General features: G+C 42.4%; 1 protein-coding gene across 3 annotated transcripts in view; it reads right to left on the reverse strand.

Annotated features, from left to right (window-relative positions):
- The window catches only part of LOC110538028 (beta-1,4-mannosyl-glycoprotein 4-beta-N-acetylglucosaminyltransferase), a 39076-nt gene extending 19130 nt beyond the window's left edge, over positions 1-19946 (reverse strand). Inside the window, exon 1 of one of the 3 annotated variants that reach the window (XM_021624564.2) lies at positions 19453-19946. In XM_021624564.2, coding sequence (XP_021480239.1) covers positions 19453-19514 — 62 coding nt within the window. In that variant the 5' untranslated portion in view covers positions 19515-19946. Of the gene's footprint in view, positions 1-8484; positions 8699-18818; positions 19035-19452 lie in introns of those variants that run through there. The other 2 variants (XM_036938082.1, XM_021624565.2) reach the window with 2 other exon arrangements.
- Between the last annotated feature and the right edge of the window lie 484 nt (positions 19947-20430).

A 20430-nucleotide genomic window follows, 5' to 3' on the forward strand; every position in this document is an offset into this window, starting at 1 on the left:
AACTATTCAGCATTTTATCAATTGTAGCTAAATGTAATTTGTGTCCTCTTATGAATATGAACATGTAAATATATTTAAAATGTATTCTTAAAGTGTAATTTGATAAATACTAATACAATGTTTTTATTAGCAATCACAGGGTCATTGTTATAATTTATATTTCCCTATGTCATACTTCTATCATATTCCATAATTTTATATTACAAGACATGCAACCATTTCATTTTCACATTTATTCTTATAACAAGACATGGGCTACTTGTCAAACACAGTATGTAATGTGACTGATGCAGAACCTACATTTCTACGTAAATGCAACTGGTATCTTAGTGGAAGACACAAAGGATGCAATGAGAAGTATAGTAAACTAACAAATGAAAATGGCAGATACTGCTCTTTGCTTTGGTATTACCCTGAAATTTATAACATATCATGCCACGGAAGAAGGCAATAACTGCCGTTTAAGGGTCAAAGGGCATGTCAGAGATCAGGGTCAACATGAATAAAAACAATTACTCATACTAAGGCAACAGATCTCCAATGATCTCCCTAGAATTAATTTGGCTGGACAATTAAAAAACTTTGAAGCCATTTTTCTCAGTTCCACGCTATGAGCAGTTACTGCCTTTTTGCTTGGGAGGGCAGTACAGAGAGGGGTATGGTAGGGTGCGGATACAGTGGAGGTAAACCTAGGCATTGAGTGACAATAAGAGAGGTTGCATCTCTGGCGGCACTAGTTATGCTAGGTGAGGTCACCCCATGTGTGGGAGGTGGGACAAAAGAGGCATGTTGAGAGGGGCTATGGGCTCCGCAGTAAAATTAATCAATTATAGGGCAGGGTAGCCTATTGGTTAGAGTGTTGGACTAGTAACCGAAAGGTTGCAAGTTCAAATCCCCGAGCTGACAAGGTCACAAATCTGTCGTTCTGCTCCTGAACAGGCAGTTAACCCACTGTTCTTAGACCGTCATTGAAAATAAGATGTTGTTCTTAACTGACTTGCCTAGTTAAATAAAAGTAAAATAAATAACTACTAACAGTATACAAGGCATATTGATATAAAGAAAGGAATAAAGCAATCACAGGTGTTGATTGGGAGAGCTAGCTAAGACAGCAACAGCTAAATCAGCTAAGACAACAACAACAGGTAAAATAGCGAAGAATGGGCAGAGAGGGTCAGTTAACTACACACAGGGCTAGATGAAACAGGGAAGCCGTTACTACACTAGCAAGTGGGAGACATGGTGTCCATAAAGTTAGCAGGACGGGGCTAGCAGAAGTGTCTTCACAAATGTCCGAAAGAGGTTGGTTGAGGGGACATCGGCAGACCAGTCATGATGGATTGGCAGGGCTCTGTTACGGAGTCTAGTTGATAGGTAATCGACTAGCCGGACTGTTCCTCAGACTCCATGTGTAGGGATTTGTACAATGCACAAACAAGGCTATTGAACCTGACATTGGTGTCTGTCTTTATTCCTTTATCCAACATATCATACTGAAACATGGTATCAGAAGTGGCTCAGAAAACACACGTTTGTTATTTTATAGGCGCAGTTACGTTCCATATGCGAACACACGCCGTTTCCTACTCACAACACTGATCAACTCGTTGTTAGCTGACTAGCTAGCATCACTACCTACTTCGATGACTGAAGGCAAAGAAATCTCATATTCCATTGCTATGGCAGCGAACATTCCGCCACCAAATCCCATGGTTCTCACAGGGGACTGGAATACTAATTGGGACAACTTCAGGGATGAATTTGAGGACTATGCGCTGGCGACCGGTCTACATGAGAAACCCAACGAGGTACAAGCTGCAACTCTGAGGAGTTTAATGGGCAGCGAATGCAGGCATATCTACCGGCACAATCTCACCCTCACAGCACGACAACAGTGTGATGCAAAGGCTATATTCGATGCAGTGGAGAATTACTTCAAACCCGCCAGAAACGTAATTTACGAGCGGTTCGTTTTCGGAAGCTGCAAACAGGAAGAGGGTGAGTCAGTACACAACTTTGTAACCCGTTTGAGAGAGAAATCCGCCACTTGTGAATACGGGGGATTGAAAGATGAATTGATTTGTGACAAAATAGTGCTGGGAATTGCAAATGAGGATACACGCCGGCGTCTACTGAGAGAGAGAGACTTAACATTAGTAACTGCCATCGAAATGTGCCGCACTGCTGAAGTCACTGACATGAGAATGAGAGCAATGGAAATCGAAACCCCACGCTCCGACGTTGATATGTTCACGCTGTTGCTAGGCAGACATTCAAACTAAACCAATCGAGGCAGAGCAATTCACCACGAACGGTGAACACAGAGAGCCCCGAACGGTGAACACAGAGAGCCCCGTAGCATGTAAATACTGTGGGAATACACACACACGTGGCAAAGAGCACTGCCCTGCCTACGGAAAACCATGCAGAGCTTGTGGAACTAATAATCATTTTGCAAAAGTGTGTTTCAAAAGCAAAAGAAGGGTGAGTGAGGGCAAGATTCACTGTGTTGATGATGTCACTCAATGTTCAGAGCTGAACAGTGAAAGTGACATTTACATGCATTAATCCATTGGGGCTGTACACTCAAGAGGGAAGAAATGGTTTATGACACTACGATTACACAACAAGCAACAACAATGTCAACTGGATTCTGGTGCTACATGCAACGTAATGAGCTACAAAGACAAAATCAATCTGGCACCTGACACACATCTATTGCCCAGTGATACTAGACTAAAGCTGTACTCAGGAGAGCTAATGAGCTCTATGGGCACCTTTGAGACCGAATGTGTTATTCGGGGACGCAAACACAAGCTGGAGTTTGAGATTGTAAAAACCAGTCAACATCCTCTCCTCTCAGGCTCTACATGCGAACGCCTGGGACTGATGCAGTTCACTGTACCAAATGACCTGCAAATCAAATCAAATCAAATTTTATTTGTCACATACACATGGTTAGCAGATGTTAATGCGAGTGTAGCGAAATGTCCAGCATGGACCTCTGTCCAAAGAACAACTACTCAGCAGATATGACGATGTATTCAACATGCCCGTTGAATCTGTGGAGGTACACTTTGAAGTGGATGAGAGCATCACTCCAGTCCAGTGTGCTCCTCGCAATGTGTCGATTGCAATGAAAGTGGCTGTGAAGGCCCAGCTGGACAAGTATGAGGCCGATGGCCACATGACATCTGTGACTGAACCAACTGACTGGATCAGCAATATGGTCATAGTGAAAAAAACAGAGAAGCTGAGGGTCTGCATCGACCCAAAGCATCTGAACCAAGCACTGAAACGATCCCAATACATCATGCCGACACTAGAGGATGTCCTCTATAAGCTTCCCAAGGCCAGGATTTTCACTTTGGTGGATGCCCGAGATGCATTCCTTCAATGCAAGCTGGATGAAGAAAGCAGCCTGATGACTACCTTCTGGACCCCCTGGGGTCAGAAATGCTGTCTCTTTCTCCCGTTTGGTGTCTCTGTGGCGCCTGAGATATACCAACGTAAGCAGCACGAGTTACTGGCTGGGCTCAAGGGCATTGAACCCATCGCCGATGATGTCCTGATCGTAGGTTGTGGTGACACAGACGAAGAAGCAGAACGCGACCACGATGTGTAGCTCCTGGCACTGATGGAGCGCTGCTGATCAGTTAAGCTTCGCCTTGGCCTGAAGAAGCTGCAGTTCAAGGTGAAAGACGTCCACTTCCATGGCCACATTCTCTCGGCAAAAGGCCTGAGCCGGACCCAGACAAGGTCAGAGCGATCCTCGACATGCCAAACCCGTCTGATGCAAAAGGAGTACAGCGTCTCATCGGATTTGCAAACTATCTTGCAAAGTTCATGCCACACCTCAGCAGTCTGTGAGCCTCTGCGCCGGTTGCTGGACAAAGACACACCATGGCACTGGCTACCCAAGCACGAGGCCGCAGTGCAGGAGATGAAATCTCTCGCTTCATCCATGTCAGTGTTGCGCTACTATGACGTTATGAAGCCTGTCACAATCCAGAGCGACTCCAGCCAAAGGGGACTTGACTTGGCTGCCTTATGCAGGAAGGCCAGCCCGTTGCGTTTGCCTCGAGAGCGCTCACCACCACTGAACAAAACTATGCACAAATTGAGAAAGAGTGCCTCAGCATCGTCTTCTCCTGCCAGCGATTCCATCACTACTTATATGGGCGAGACCTGGTCACCGCTGAAACTGACCACAAACCACTCATTGCCATATTCAGTAAACCTCTCCTCAAAGCGCCCAAGAGGCTTCAAAGCATGCTCCTGACTCTGCAAAACTACAGCCTGAAGGTAATTTACAAGCCAGGACCAGAGATGTACATCAGCGACACACTGAGCAGGGCAACAACACAATGTACAGGCAGAGGCACTGTCTATCAGCGGCAGGCCATATGTTCGCTACAGCAGGAACAACAAGATGTTCAACAGATCAATCAGGCAGGCTACTTAAACGTCACAGATCACCGCCTAGCCCAGATAAGGCAACACACTGACAAGGACGAACACCTACAGTCACTGAAGTCCATGGCTCTTGCAGGTTGGCCATACCTGAAAGAGGAGACACCTTTCACAGTGAGAGAATACTGGACCTTTCGAGATGAGAGCAGCGTGCAAAATGGCGTCTTGTTCAGAGGTCAGAAGGTCATTATTCCCAAATCACTACGTCCAGAGATGCTTACCCGCATTCACTCCAGTCACGTTGGAGGTGACGCATGCTACCGCCAGGCTCGTGAAACATTATACTGGCCAAACATGCAAGCAGAAATTAAAGATTTTGTCAGCAACTGTACCACATGTAATGAGTACGCTCATGAACAGCAAAAGGAAACCATGATGTCACACGAACTGCCCACAAGGGCCTGTCAAATCGTCAGCATGGACTTATTCAGCCACAGACAAAAAGACTATCTTCTCATCGTTGATCACTACTCTGACTTTTGGGAAATTGAACTGCTCCCTGACTTGTCTGCAGAGACAGTCATAAAGCGCTGCAAGGCGCATTTTGCAAGGCAAGGTCAGCCTGACAAGGTAATCACGGACAATGGCCCACAATTCACTGCACAGTTCAAGCGTTTTGCCTCAGAATGGGAGTTTGACCATGTGACCTCCCCTCCAAGACACTCAAAAGCAAATGGCAAGGCAGAATCAGCTGTCAAGATTGCAAAAAAACCTGTTAAGCAGGGCCTTGCGCGACAGCAACGACCCATGGAAAGTGATCTTACAGTGGAGGAACACACCCACTGAAAACATGGACAGCAGCCCAGCACAACGCCTTCTGTCCAGACGTCTGAAGACTACCATCCCCGTAGCCAACAAGCTACTTGAGCCCTGCGTCATGGTTGGCGTCACGGACAAACTGCGTCACAGAAAGCAGCTCCCTAAGTGCTTCTACGACCGGACTGCTCGAGACCTACCAGAGCTGGAGGTGGGTGAAACGATAAGGATGAAACCGCTGCCGGGAGACCACACAGGACTTTGGAGGCTGGGCACCACGTTCTTACCTGGTGGATGTTGGTGGCTCCCTCTATCGTCGCAATCGGGTGGATCTGCACGTAGCAGAGCAGACAAACCAGAACACGCCATACACTCACCTAGATGAGCTGGATCACAGTCCAGGCCTAAGGGTAAGGGGCGCAGAATTGAGACATGGGCCAACTGAAGGTGAGGCTTCTACCCCACCAAGCTCTCCAGCTCGTGCCCCTAATCCTACCCCTGTCAGAGTCAATACTTACTCACGGGTGGGTCGGCTGTGCAAGCCACCGGACAGGCTTACTCTGTAAGCAAGGGACTGTTAACTTGCCCTCGGTTATATACATTTTATATTTTTTCTTAAATAATTAAATTAAAAAAGGAAGATGACAACTGAAGTAAAAAGAAAATGTAATGCTTTTTCTATTGTTATGACCTGACTGTTAAGAACTTAATGTTATGCCTTTATGTTTGCACTTTCTATTGAAAAGGATGATGTTATGGAGTCTAGTTGATAGGTAATCGACTAGCTGGACTGTTCCCCGGACTCCAGTTGTAGGGATTTGTACAATGCACAAACAAGGCTATTGAACCTGACATTGGTGTCTGTCTTTATTCCTTTATCCAACATATCATACTGAAACAGGCTCCGTGTTGACAAAGGGTCCAGGCCAATTGGCAAAAGAGGTATTGTAGCTGTAGTAATTTATTTTGCTAGCCGGGAGATGCGCCTGGCTCGAGGTGCTAGCTTCGGGACAAGGGGCTAGCTCGTTGCGATGATCCGATGCAAAGAGCCAGAGCTTACGGCAGGAATCCGGCGATGTAGTGGCTTCTAGTAGTGGTAGTGAAGAGTCCGGGAGGCATCAGCTGTGTAGCCGAGTGATCATAGGGTCCACTGAGCAGGCCGGGAGATGGGCCTGGCTCAAAGGCTAGCTTCGGGGCTGGGCCAATCGGTAGCAGCTAGCTAGCTGCGATGATCTGGAGTAATGGTCAGGTAATGGAGTAATCTGGAGTAATGGTGGAGAAAAGCAGTCAGAAAAGCAGTCAAAGCTCAGGGTTGATATCGCGTTGTGCAGACTGGCTGGTATTATCCAGGTTAAAAGCAGCTGATGTCTGAGCTAGAGGTAAAGGCAGTGGCTAACAATGACTAAATAGCTAGTAGCTAATTAGCTGGTTAGCATCTGACAGCTCGCCTCTGATGGAGGTTCTAGCTATAACGTCTAAAAATAGCAGATCCGTAAAACATTGGGTGAGGCAGGTTGCCGGAAGGTATATTTAATTTAAAAATGGAAAAAGAGATTGAAATATATTGAAATATATACAAAAAAAATATGAAAAATACCAAATTTACATGGGACAACAACAAACACATCCGCACTGCTACTCCATCTTGGTATAGGTTGGTTCTTGAATTTGTTCTGTTCTGGATTAGGGGACTGTTAAAAGACGCCTGGTAGCATGTCTGGTGGGGTAAGTGTGTGTGTCAGAGATGTGTGTAAGTTGACTTGCAAACAACTTGGAATTTTCAACACATTAACGTTTCTTATAAAAAAGAAGAAGTGATGTGGTCAGTCTCTCCTCAGCTCTTAGCCAAGATAGACTGGCATGTAATAGTTTTTATATTAGCCCTTTGAATACAATGAAGAGCAAGCACCTGACCACGTGACTGGATAACAATCAAGATAAGACAAAACTAGAGCCTGCAGGACTTGATTATTGGAGCGTGGTGCCAAAAAAGCAAAGCATCTCTCTATTATGGAAAGACCTCTCCCCATCTTTACAACCATTTGTTTTGATCATGACAGTTTATAATTTAAGGTAACACCAAGTAATTTGTCTCCTCAACTTAGTACATAAAAACAGATCGTATATATATGAACCCCACCTCCTGGACCACAATATACTGAGAGAATGACCCACAGACCTCATGAAATATCAAATCAAATGAAATGGTATTTGTCACATAAACATGGTTAGCAGATGTTAATGCGAGTGTAGCGAAATGCTTGTGCTTCTAATTCCGACCATGCAGTAATATCTAACAAGTAATCTAACCTAACAATTTCACAACAGCTACCTTATACACAAGTGTAAAGGAATGAATAAGAATATGTACATAAAAATATATGAATGAGCGATGGCCGAATGGCCATGCAGTGGATGGTATAGAGTACAGTATATACATATGAGATGAGTAATGTAGGGTATGTAAACATTATATAAAGTGGCATTGTTTAGCTAGCTAACCACACGTAGCTAGCCAAAAATATCCCCATGACAAATCACAAATCATGGTCTCACAGCCCGTGTTAATGTGGAAATGTGACAGAGTGCCTATCAGGGCTTGACTGTAAGGCTTTCCTTAAGAAAAGGGAAGCTGAACTGAGCAGTAGGGCCAGTTCAATCACCCACAACTCAATTTCCCCATGAGTACAGCTGTCATCATAGGGAGTCTATAGACTGTGCAGGTCTGTTTGTGCACTCTAAAAAATGCTGGGCTACAAACAACCCAATTTTGTTATTTGGTAACCCAGCTCTGGGTAAATATTGGACAGAACACATGCTGGGTCATTTTGACCAAGTTAGTTGAGTTAATTTAACCGTCAGTTGTTTTTTTATTTAAATTGTCAGTTGGGTTGACACAGCAGCAGTTCGGGTTGACCGCAATGGAGTTGACATGATAGAACAAACAGATGTGGGACCAGGAAGTCTAGGCTTTACACACCAATAGAAGATTGTACAACCAGTAACAAAGATGTCTATGATGTGATAAGGGAACCTGAATGCTAGATAAAACTGTTATGTTTTACTGTGTTAACACTGAAATATGCTGTTGTAATAAAGAGTATGTTGAAATACCCTTTAGCAAATGCAGCTTAAAGCTGTTGCACATGAGCACATGAAAGTAAAATATGAGAAAGGGAGAGAAAAACAGAAGTGTGAGACAGAGGGAGAGAAAGAGCAGGAGAGAAAGAGAGAATGTCATTAAACATACAGTACCTCCCTTGCCGGTAAAGTCTAACCATGCTGGTTTGTTGGCAAGTGTTATTTCCGATTTAGAACTCCCTCTTCTCTTTTCAACATCTCCAATACTTGCACTACTCTGTTACGCTACATTGTTTGAACTATTTGGTAGAGCTTCCATACAGCGGCAGGTGGCCTCAACAATGAATGACATGACAACAACCACCAGGCTACCAAACTGAATTTACAACAATGCACACACAGAGAGAGAGAGAGAGAGAGAGAGAGAGAGAGAGAGAGAGAGAGAGAGAGAGAGAGAGAGAGAGAGAGAGAGAGAGAGAGAGAGAGAGAGAGAGAGAGAGAGAGAGAGAGAGAGAGAGAGAGAGAGAGAGAGAGAGAGAGAGAGAGAGAGAGAGAGAGAGAGAGAGAGAGAGAGAGAGAGAGAGAGAGAGAGAGAGAGAGAGAGAGAGAGAGAGAGAGAGAGAGAGAGAGAGAGAGAGAGAGAGAGAGAGAGAGAGAGAGAGAGAGAGAGAGAGAGAGAGAGAGAGAGAGAGAGAGAGAGAGAGAGAGAGAGAGAGAGAGAGAGAGAGAGAGAGAGAGATAGAGAGAGAAAGAGATAGAGAAAGAGAAAGAGAGAGAGAGAGAGAGAGAGAGAAAAGCAGGGGAGGCTCATGACACAAAACGGTTGCTTGACCCAGATTATTATTATTTGTTTTTTAGGAACTCAGTCGGGTTTTCAACTTACTGTTGAGAGTTAGTATAGCAGAATACTTATGTAAATAATTTATTTCAGTGTTTTTATTTTTAATACATTTGCTAAAAAAAATCTAAAAACCTGTTTTTGCTTTGTCATTATGGGATATTGTGTGTGGATTGATGAGGATAAACATTTTTTTTTTAAATACATTTTTGAATAAGGCTGTAATGTAACAAAATGTGGAAAAAGTGAAGGGGTCCGAATACTTTCTGAATGCAGTGTATATTTAATTATGGAATCAACGCTAGATAACACTGGCCAATTTGCTGTGGAGGCAGGCAATCACACACACATACGCACACACGCACATGCTCAACTTCTCCCTTATGCAGCACACTGAGCTTGGACCTGTAACAATGTGCGCTAAGAGTCGGGAAGCAAGTTTAGGGAGTGAGTGTTTTAATAAATAAACACAACATAATACAAAATAAGAAACACGGACAACGCAGACATGACGCAGGAATAGAAACAATGACGCATGGGGAAGGAACCAAAGGGAATGACATATGTAGGGAAGGTAATCAGGGAAGTGGTGGAGTCCAGTTGAGTCTGACGACACGCAGGTGCGTGTAACGACAGGTGTGCGCCATAATGAGCAGCCTGGTGACCTAGAGGCTGGAGACGGAGCACACGTGACAGGACCCAGCTCCACAAGGAGGCAAGGGGGCTTAGGCCCCTCAGTTGAAACTTGTGCCCCCTCAGTTTTAGTTTTACAGTGCCTTGCGAAAGTATTCGCCCCCCTTGAACTTTGCGACCTTTTGCCACATTTCAGGCTTCAAACATAAAGATATAAAACTGTATTTTTTTTGTGAAGAATCAACAACAAGTGGGACACAATCATGAAGTGGAACGACATTTATTGGATATTTCAAACTTTTTTAACAAATCAAAAACTGACAAATTGGGCGTGCAAAATTATTCAGCCCCCTTAAGTTAATACTTTGTAGCGCCACCTTTTGCTGCGATTACAGCTGTAAGTCGCTTGGGGTATGTCTCTATCAGTTTTGCACATCGAGAGACTGACATTTTTTCCCATTCCTCCTTGCAAAACAGCTCGAGCTCAGTGAGGTTGGATGGAGAGCATTTGTGAACAGCAGTTTTCAGTTCTTTCCACAGATTCTCGATTGGATTCAGGTCTGGACTTTGACTTGGCCATTCTAACACCTGGATGTTTATTTTTGAACCATTCTATTGTAGATTTTGCTTTATGTTTTGGATCATTGTCTTGTTGGAAGACAAATCTCCGTCCCAGTCTCAGGTCTTTTGCAGACTCCATCAGGTTCTCTTCCAGAATGGTCCTGTATTTGGCTCCATCCATCTTCCCATCAATTTTAACCATCTTCCCTGTCCCTGCTGAAGAAAAGCAGGCCCAAACCATGATGCTGCCACCACCATGTTTGACAGTGGGGATGGTGTGTTCAGCTGTGTTGCTTTTACGCCAAACATAACATTTTGCATTGTTGCCAAAAAGTTCAATTTTGGTTTCATCTGAACCGAGCACCTTCTTCCACATGTTTGGTGTGTCTCCCAGGTGGCTTGTGGCAAACTTTAAACAACACTTTTTATGGATATCTTTAAGAAATGGCTTTCTTCTTGCCACTCTTCCATAAAGGCCAGATTTGTGCAATATACGACTGATTGTGGAGAGTCTCCCACCTCAGCTGTAGATCTCTGCAGTTCATCCAGAGTGATCATGGGCCTCTTGGCTGCATCTCTGATCAGTCTTCTCCTTGTATGAGCTGAAAGTTTAGAGGGACGGCCAGGTCTTGGTAGATTTGCAGTGGTCTGATACTCCTTCCATTTCAATATTATCGCTTGCACAGTGCTCCTTGGGATGTTTAAAGCTTGGGAAATCTTTTTGTATCCAAATCCGGCTTTAAACTTCTTCACAACAGTATCTCGGACCTGCCTGGTGTGTTCCTTGTTCTTCATGATGCTCTCTGCGCTTTTAACGGACCTCTGAGACTATCACAGTGCAGGTGCATTTATACGGAGACTTGATTACACACAGGTGGATTGTATTTATCATCATTAGTCATTTAGGTCAACATTGGATCATTCAGAGATCCTCACTGAACTTCTGGAGAGAGTTTGCTGCACTGAAAGTAAAGGGGTTGAATAATTTTGCACACCCAAATTTTCAGTTTTTGATTTGTTAAAAAAGTTTGAAATATCCAATAAATGTCGTTCCACTTCATGATTGTGTCCCACTTGTTGTTGATTCTTCACAAAAAAATACAGTTTTATATCTTTATGTTTGAAGCCTGAAATGTGGCAAAAGGTCGCAAAGTTCAAGGGGGCCGAATACTTTCGCAAGGCACTGTATGTCCCTATATAAAAATAGGAAATGGGTTAAAATAATTGAGTGGCAGGTTTTCGCAATATCTGTATCTCCGCTGCGCTGTGTCAGCACAATGGACAGAGCGCACCGTAGTGTGTGTAGAGGGGCTATGGAAAGCCACTGTGGCGGTTAGGTATGACTCCTTGAGTTTCCATAAAAAGCGGGGAAAAACAAGCTTCACTTAGTAGTAGTTCACGCAATGTTGTCTGAGAATGTGCTGGAGGACTTTCTTAATGTCTGTGACTCACTACAAATTATTAACCAACAGTGGCTGCCGTGTACACTGCAGAAACCTTAAAAAGGCTCCTGGATCAAAGATGGACCGGACACCTGGCTACTGTATCAATGGGTGTTAAAAGTTTTGTGATGTGATGATGTCACAGAAGTTCCTCTGACATCATATCACAACACATAAGTAAGATTGGAGGCTACAGGGCTGTTGAAGGCGTTGACAGACCCTGAATTTAGGTTTACAGCCAGAATCCTCAGTCTTTTCGATCCTCCAAACAAATGACTCCAGGCAAAAGCAACAGATCTTTACACTAGAGTCAAAGTGGTCCACAGTGCGTTGGAGTGCATTGAGAAGCTGAGGTGTAACATCGAGTTCAAAGCAATTTGGGCATAGTGCAGTGCCTGTGGTACTGACGCACAAACAGCCCCAAGAAAATGACAACATTATGTAAGTATTAATATCCAGCAATACGTGGTGGACAGTACAGTAGGCCGACAGACAGAGGAGTAAAGACTGAGTGTAAAACACTGTTCTTCAGCACGTTGGATGCTGTCATTGGTGAAATGTCAGAACGATTCAATGAACGCAACAGCCAACTGGTAGAGGCCCAGAGAGCCGACTTTCTAGATGTGAAAAAGATTAAACTATTCGTCTTTTATTTACTGCATTCGTTTACTGTTAATGTAACTAGCCTAAATATAGATTGTGCCATGACTTTATCGATCTGATATTTTGTTTACCTGGCCTACTACGAGATACCACTGTTTTGTTGGTATTCGTTTGCATTTGCAGTTGTGTTGATATTGTAAGCCAAAGTGCTATTCAGTATGTTTGTTTGCATGCATGAATAACTAGGCTACTACTTTCAACATTTAGTTTGCATTATTTTGGTAAGACAGCTGTGTGCATGCCTACATTCACATAGGGTAATTCACCTATTACAAGCAGCCTATCTATCTTATAGCCTATATTCATTACCAAAATGGCCTTACGCTGTTCATTGTGCTGATACAGCACAGCGGAGATAGGCAAAGGATTTCACACCAACCTGTCACTTCAAAAGCGCTCAATGATCTCGGAGTCTCCGCATTTGAACTTTATGTTTATTGTGGTATAGCGTGATATAAGCAGAATTCAATATAATTCCAAAGCAAGAACGCAACAAAAATTGTGCCCCCTCGTCAATTTCAGCTGCCCCCTTAGTCACTCCAGGTCTGATTGTGCTCTGTTGTATTCTAACTGTGGTAGAGAAAGTAGACGAGAACCCAGATGGATATGAAAGCACACATTCTGTACATTCACATGTATCATACATGAACATCCATCAAGCTGAAATCTGTATTAAATAATCTCTCCCAAGGGTTATAATCCTATGATCATCCTATCAACAACACCAACAACAAAGCATGAATGGCACGAATGTTTGACACCTCTGAGTAGCTTAAATGACTTGCCTGACCAGTAACAATTGCTGAAATTTAGAGCACAAGCACTCATGACAATGTGTTGCCACTTGCCAGGGCAGGTGTTAGCCAATAGGGGGCCCAGGACAAATTTAAACAATTAAGGGGCCTAGCCCTTCTAAAAAATATGTACAACAGACCATGCATTAATATCAACCTTAAATGACTGGTCTATGGTTTGGTCACATTACTTGGTTAAGTCTAATGTGCTTGTGAGTGTTTGCTAGCACACTCCAACTTCATAGATGACCTTTACCCTACCTTACCCAACCTTTTATGAGCTGACTGAGCCTTGACATGCTTAGGCACAGACAAACAGACCAAAAGCACACTGTAAAACATTTGCTATAATTTTTACAGTAAATTACAGACAGTACAGTAGCCAGTAGGTATCTGCAAATGTACAGTAAAATAATGGCAGCACAGAAGCCAGTAAATGACTGTAGATTTACAGGACCTTTACTGACACACAAATGTAAGCGATATATTACTGTAACACCTGACTACACCAACATGTTGTATTTCTAGACTTGACAGTGCATTAGTGGAAGCACAGTGGTTAATACGCCGTTGTAGATTTACAGTGTAGGTAACTAGTGCCAACTACGTGCACTATTTCTGTTAAAAGCATTTGATATAGGTATTTCAATACCTACTCTGTCATTTGTATTTCACTGGCCTACCGTACAATTAATCTATTTTGTGACAGTTTTTTTTTATATATGTATTTTGTGTTTTCTAACAAATTTGCAAATAGCCCACTTAACTTTAACATTCTCAGTAATGGTAAAAAAAAAAAAAAACGTTTACTTGCTATGACTGTGATATGTTCTTGTTGATCATTTTTACATTTCAATTTTGGTCATTTAGCAGACACTCTCCAAAGTCACAGCAAGTAAAACGTTTCTGTATCCGTTACTGAGAATGTTTTTGTATTGAAGGATACATTGGTCTTCGAAGTATTTTGTATTTGTGTCAAGATACCTTTTGATGTATTTTTTGCCCATCTCTGACTAGTGCAAAGTATGACACGGTAATAGTCACAGTAATTTACCACTAACTTTCTCTAATTTACTGTAATATCATAGCAACAATACAGAACAATACTGTAAAATTAGCTTACTATACTTTAAGTAATTGCTACTGTTATTGTAGTATTGGTATTTTACTGTAATTACATGGGATTGGTGCAAGCAGGTTGGCTGCTAGGTGTTTGTATATTACAGCATATTTATGAATATTTGGTATTTTATATCACTTGCACTTCTAGGACTAACACAAAGGCTTCCAAATTGGCCGTGATTACAGGGAAAAACATACAAAAATGGCTTGGCAAAACACTTGCTGCCACTCTGATCTGTCCCCTATATACATTAACTTGACAGGGAACTACTACCACATTTCAGTTAAATTAGTGCAGCACTCTTTAAAAAAAAATTTTGTCACCTTTATTTAACCATGTAGGTCAGTTGAGAACAAATTCTCATTTACAACTGCGACCTGGCCAAGATAAAGCAAAGCAGTGCGACACAAAAATCAACACAGAGGAATGGAATAAACAAACATACAGTCAATAACATAAAAAGAAAAGTCTATATACAGTGTGTGTAAATGAGGCGAAGTAAGGCAATAAATAGGCCATAGTAGCGAAATAATTACAATTTAGCAATTAAACACTGGAGTGACAGATGTGCAGAAGATGAATGTGCAAGTAGGGATACTGGGGTGAAAAGGAGAAAAGTAAAATAACAGTATGGGGATGAGGTAGTTGGATGGGTTATTTACAGATAGGCTATGTACAGGTGCAGTGATCTGTGAGCTGCTCTGACAGCTGGTGCTTAAAGTTAGAGGGGGAGATAAGAGTCTTCAGCTTCAGTGATTTTTGCAATTCGTTCCAGTCATTGGCAGCAGGGAACTGGAGGGAAAGGCAGCCAAAGGAGGAATTGGCTTTGGGGGTGACCAGTGAAATATACCTGCTGCAGCGCGTGCTATGGGTGAGTGCTGCTATGGTGACCAGTGAGCTGAGATAAGGCGGGGCTTTACCTAGCAAAGACTTATAGATGACCTGGGGCCAGTGGGTTTGGCGACGAATATGAAGCGAGGGCCAGCCAACGAGAGCATACAGGTCGCAGTGGTGAGTAGTTTATTGGGCTTTGGTGACAAAACGGATGGCACTGTGATAGACTGCATCCAATTTGCTGAGTAGAGTGTTGGAGACTATTTTGTAAATGACATCGCCGAAGTCAAGGATCGGTAGGGTAGTCAGTTTGACGAGGGTATGTTTGACAGCATGAGTGAAGGATGTTTTGTTGCGAAATAGGAAGCCAATTCTATATTTAATTGTGGATTGGAGATGCTTAATGTGAGTCTGGAAGGAGATTTTACAATCTAACCAGAAACCTAGGTATTTGTAGTTGTCCACATATTCTAAGTCAGAATCATCCAGAGTAGTAATGTTGGACGGGCGGGCAGGTGCGGGTAGCGAACGGTTGGAGAGCATGTATTTAGTTTTACTTGCATTTAAGAGCAGTTGGAGGCCACGGAAGGAGAGTTGTATGGCATTGAAGCTCGTCTGGAGGTTAGTTAACACAGTGTCCAAAGAAGGGCCAGAAGTATACAGAATAGTGTCGTCTGCGTAGAGGTGGATCAGGGAATCACCAGCAGCAAGAGCGACATCATTGATGTATACAGAGAAAAGAGTCGGCCCGAGAATTGAACCTTGTGGCACCCACATAGAGGCCCTCCGATTTGACACACTGAACTCTATCAGAGAAGTAGTTGGTGAACCAGGCGAGGCAATCATTTGAGAAACCAAGGCTATCGAGTCTGCCGATGAGAATGTGGTGATTGACAGAGTCGAAAGCCTTGGCCAGGTCAATGAGTAAGGCTGCACAGTATTGTTTCTTATCAATGTCGGTTAAGATATCGTTCAGGACCTTGAGCGTGGCTGAGGTGCACCTATGACCAGCTCTGAAACCAGATTGCATAGCGGAGAAGGTGCGGTGGGATTCAAAATGGTCAGTAATCGGTTTGTTGACTTGGCTTTCGAAGACCTTAGAAATGCAGGGTAGGATAGATATAGGTCTGTAGCAGTTTGGGTCAAGAGTGTCCCCTGTCTTTGAAGAGGGGGATGAACCCGGGTGCTTTCCAATCTTTGGGAATCTCAGATGACACGAAAGAGAGGTTTAATAGGCTAGTAATAGGGGTTGCAACAATTTCGGCAGATCATTTTAGAAAGAGAGGGTCCAGATTGTCTAGCCCGGCTGATTTGCTGACTGGATTTGGGAGAAGGAGAAATGGAGAAGGCTTGGGCGAGTTGCTGTGGGGGGTACAGTGCAGTTGACCGGGGTAGTGGTAGCCAGGTGGAAAGCATGGCCAGTCGTAGAAAAATGCTTATTGAAATTCTCAATTATAGTGGATTTATTGGAGGTGACAACATTTCCTATCCCCAGTGCAGCGGGCAGCTGGGAGGAGGTGTTCTTATTCTCCATGGACTTTACAGTGTCCCAGAACTTTTTTGAGTTTGTGTTGCAGGAAGCAAATTTCTGTTTGAAAAAGCTAGCCTTGGCTTTTCTAACTGCCTGTGTATATTGGTTTCTCTCTTCCCTGAAAAGTTGCATATCGCAGGGGCTGTTCGATGCTAATGCAGAACGCCATAGAATGTTTTTGTGTTGGTTAAGGGCAGTCAGGACTGGAGACAACCAAGGGCTATATCTGTTCCTGGTTCTAAATTTCTTGAATGGGGCATGCTTATTTAAGATGGTGAGGAAGGCATTTAAAAAAAATACAGGCATCCTCTACTGACGGGATGAGGTCAATATCCTTCCAGAATATTCCAGCCCCGGGCAGGTCGAATAGAAGTGTTTCAAGGACCGTTTGACAGTGATGAGTGGAGGTCGCTTGACCGCTGACCCATTACGGATGCAGGCAATGAGGCAGTGATCGCTGAGATCTTGGTTGAAAACAGCAGAGTTGTATTTGGAGGGCAGGTTGGTTAGGATGATATCTATGAGGGTGCCCGTGTTTACGGATTTGGGGTTGTATCTGGTAGGTTCATTGATAATTTGTGTAAGATTGGGGGCATCTAGTTCAGACACGGCTAGGACACCAGGGTTGGCAGAGTGTGCTAAAGCAGTGAATAAAACAAACTTAGGGAGGAGGCTTCTAATGTTAACATGCATGAAACCAAGGCTTTTACGGTTGTAGAAGTCAACTGTTACAAAAGTCACTAACGTGTGAAACAAATATAGCCACTTACAAGGCACGTCTCAAAATATGTTAATGAGCCCAAAACAACAATAGCATGCACCCACTAGTGTTTAAAAGGATTTTTGCCCTCCCCCTAAAATAAATCTGGTACTGTATTCTGTGGGGTGGTACTGAATTACAGTAAATTACTAGCAGCATAGTAGCCAGTAAATTACTTTAGATTTACAGGAAAAAAAGATTTTAGACTAAAAATATATGGTATGGTACTGCATTCTATGTGGTACAGCATTCTCACTAAGGGGTGCAACAAATATAGCCACTTACAAGGCCCCCCTCAAAATATGTTAATGAGTCAGAGATTCTTTCCTCGCTCACAACATTTTCCCACAATGCACCATAATCCACAGAATTATACTACTTTACTGTAAAATGTTATTGTAAATTGGAATGCCAGTGAGCCAACATAATGCATTGCTCTTTACAGTACTGTACTGTAATATAGAATTACAGTATCTAACTGTAAAAAAATACTTTAAATGTACAGCAATTTGTTACATTGTAAGGTGTAAGATCCATACAGTCAGAAAGGAGAACAAGAGACTACAAGCTACTTTGTCAACCTTGGCTAGTTCCTTCCTAAGCAACCAGCGTGGTAACAAGGCACTGTTTCTGTAACACAATCAATGGGCAAGATAGGGTCTATGAAAACTGTATATTGATGCAAATTACAACACTACATACTTGTCATCTACAAAAAACCCTTTCTCAGGAAGAGAGATGGAAATAGTTACTTGTTCCTGTAAGGAAATGTGATACAGTATTTTAAAATGATGTCACAGGTGTTTAAAGTTCAGATGAAGCATGTTCTTGAGCTGGTGGTCAATTTTAAGTTAGTGGTAACTCAGTGGACTATGAGTTAGCCTTTGATGAAAATCATGTAGACAATCTTACACATAATCTTACAACAAATAGGCTGAGCAAAACAACAATCAAGGTATATTAAGGAATATTAAGTGTAAAGTGCACATATAATAACTGCATATTCAAGTATATTCCTGGATTGATCATTTGACCATAAACTATCATATTGACAAATGTTATATTTCCAATTTCCCTCTGACATTAGCATTATATTTAGGGATACTAAACAACTGTGGACAGAGAATAAGCTTCGAGAATAAGCTTCAATGGGTGATGGAAGGTCTAAGGTTCTGTATTTATTTTCTTAGTCAACCTTGTGTTCTGTTTCGTTGTGTGCCTTCGTGAGGTATTGTTCGTGTTGACTCTACTAAGCCTTTTCCTAGCTCGTTTGTGAGAACCAGTTATAGTTTTCAGTCCTCGTTTGGATTCACCTGCCTATTTGCCTACCTGTGTATGACGACCATTGACTGCCTGTGACCACGATTCCTGACTTCCGAGAACGCGAAATAAACACCTGCCACAATCTGTGCGTGAATCTACACCTTTTTCTCCCCGAGTATTCATTACAGAAGGACGATTTCTCTAGTGTGCAGATGTGCTCGGGTCTAATTTATAAACGTTGTTTATACACAAAATATGTCCCAAAAAATGCGAGTCTAGTTTCACGCAAAGGTTGGCATTTATAAAAACTGAACTTGATTTGAGAATGTACTTATTCCCCGAAAAACTTTAGACCATGCGTAAACTACACACAATTTCTAGTGGTCAAAGTATTGCATTGCAAGAAGGAAAAAGTAGCCTAGTAGTCTTGTGCAGGAATATAAAATAACTCTTATTCATAACAACAAAACATAGGTAGCTAAATGTAATAACAAGATGCAATCATTTGCTGTTATCCGAAGCACAGTTTAATGGTAAAAACAGACGGTTAACATGGTAAAAACAGACGGTTAACCTTTTCCATTGACGTTTTTAGGCTAGTGCATCTGAATACTGTAACGTCAAATTCTCGAGTAGACACTTTAATGTATAAACATAATGCATACACACTATCATAACCATTGCAAAATAAATTCCTCACCTTTTCTGGCCATGATGAGTTCGTATTCCCAAAGTAGACGTACAACAAATTACCATGCGCATCTTTAATTGTGCATACTAGATATTATAATGTTATGTTTTGTAACGAAAGGGAGCGCGGTTTATAGGCAAACATACAGTAGAATTTAACAGGTGAAAGGAAAGTTGATCTTTTACATTGAAGTGTGTAGGCTACAACTGTAAGTGGGCCTACTGTAGACTAGTCTTTTTTTTATCGAGTAGACAAGGTTTCAGAATTCACAGGCAGCGCAACATATTTAATATCGGGAAAAAGTAAACGCAAAACACTATTGAATTCAAACGATCTTTTTACAGGTCCCCCAAAAATGTGCGGTTGTTGTCGTTCAGAAACGGTCAGATATCGCAAGTGTCACTGCAAAATAAAACATTCTCCTCCAGAAACATTTGATCGAGTTCGCAATTGCTATTTCATTTTGGCAGGCTTACTGTCTTGGCCTAACGCCTCGATCACACCGATATGGTTATCGTTGATAGAAATGCAAAACAGAACTCAGACTCAGAATCTACACAGAGCGCTGTATTGTTGTGTATTCTGTTCTCCAAAAAAGTGGTTATTCTAAGGCAAATCGAAAAAAGTATTTATTTGAATCCATGTTTCTCTGTAGACAATGTTAAGTTAATGTTAAGTTAATGTTAAGTTAATGTTAAGTTAATGTTAAGTTATACATATCCTTAGAGGGTGGAGATGGACCTGATAGACAGATCACCTGCAGAGATGGAGCACGTTATGTACTCACCTATGGTTATAACTGGTTATAACTAGGTATGACATTGTACAAAATAAAAGTTACCTTAGATGTATACTTAGTTGAAGTCAAAACAGCTCATAAAAGTCTTGTCAGTGGAACGCATACTTGGTAGGAGTGTAATAGAGAAATAAACTACCCTCTGAATGTACACATAGAGCTGTATTGGTGTGTATTCTCCGAAAAATAGA

Source organism: Oncorhynchus mykiss, chromosome 12 (assembly GCF_013265735.2).
Source record: "Oncorhynchus mykiss isolate Arlee chromosome 12, USDA_OmykA_1.1, whole genome shotgun sequence".
Classification (NCBI taxonomy): Eukaryota; Metazoa; Chordata; class Actinopteri; order Salmoniformes; family Salmonidae; genus Oncorhynchus; species Oncorhynchus mykiss.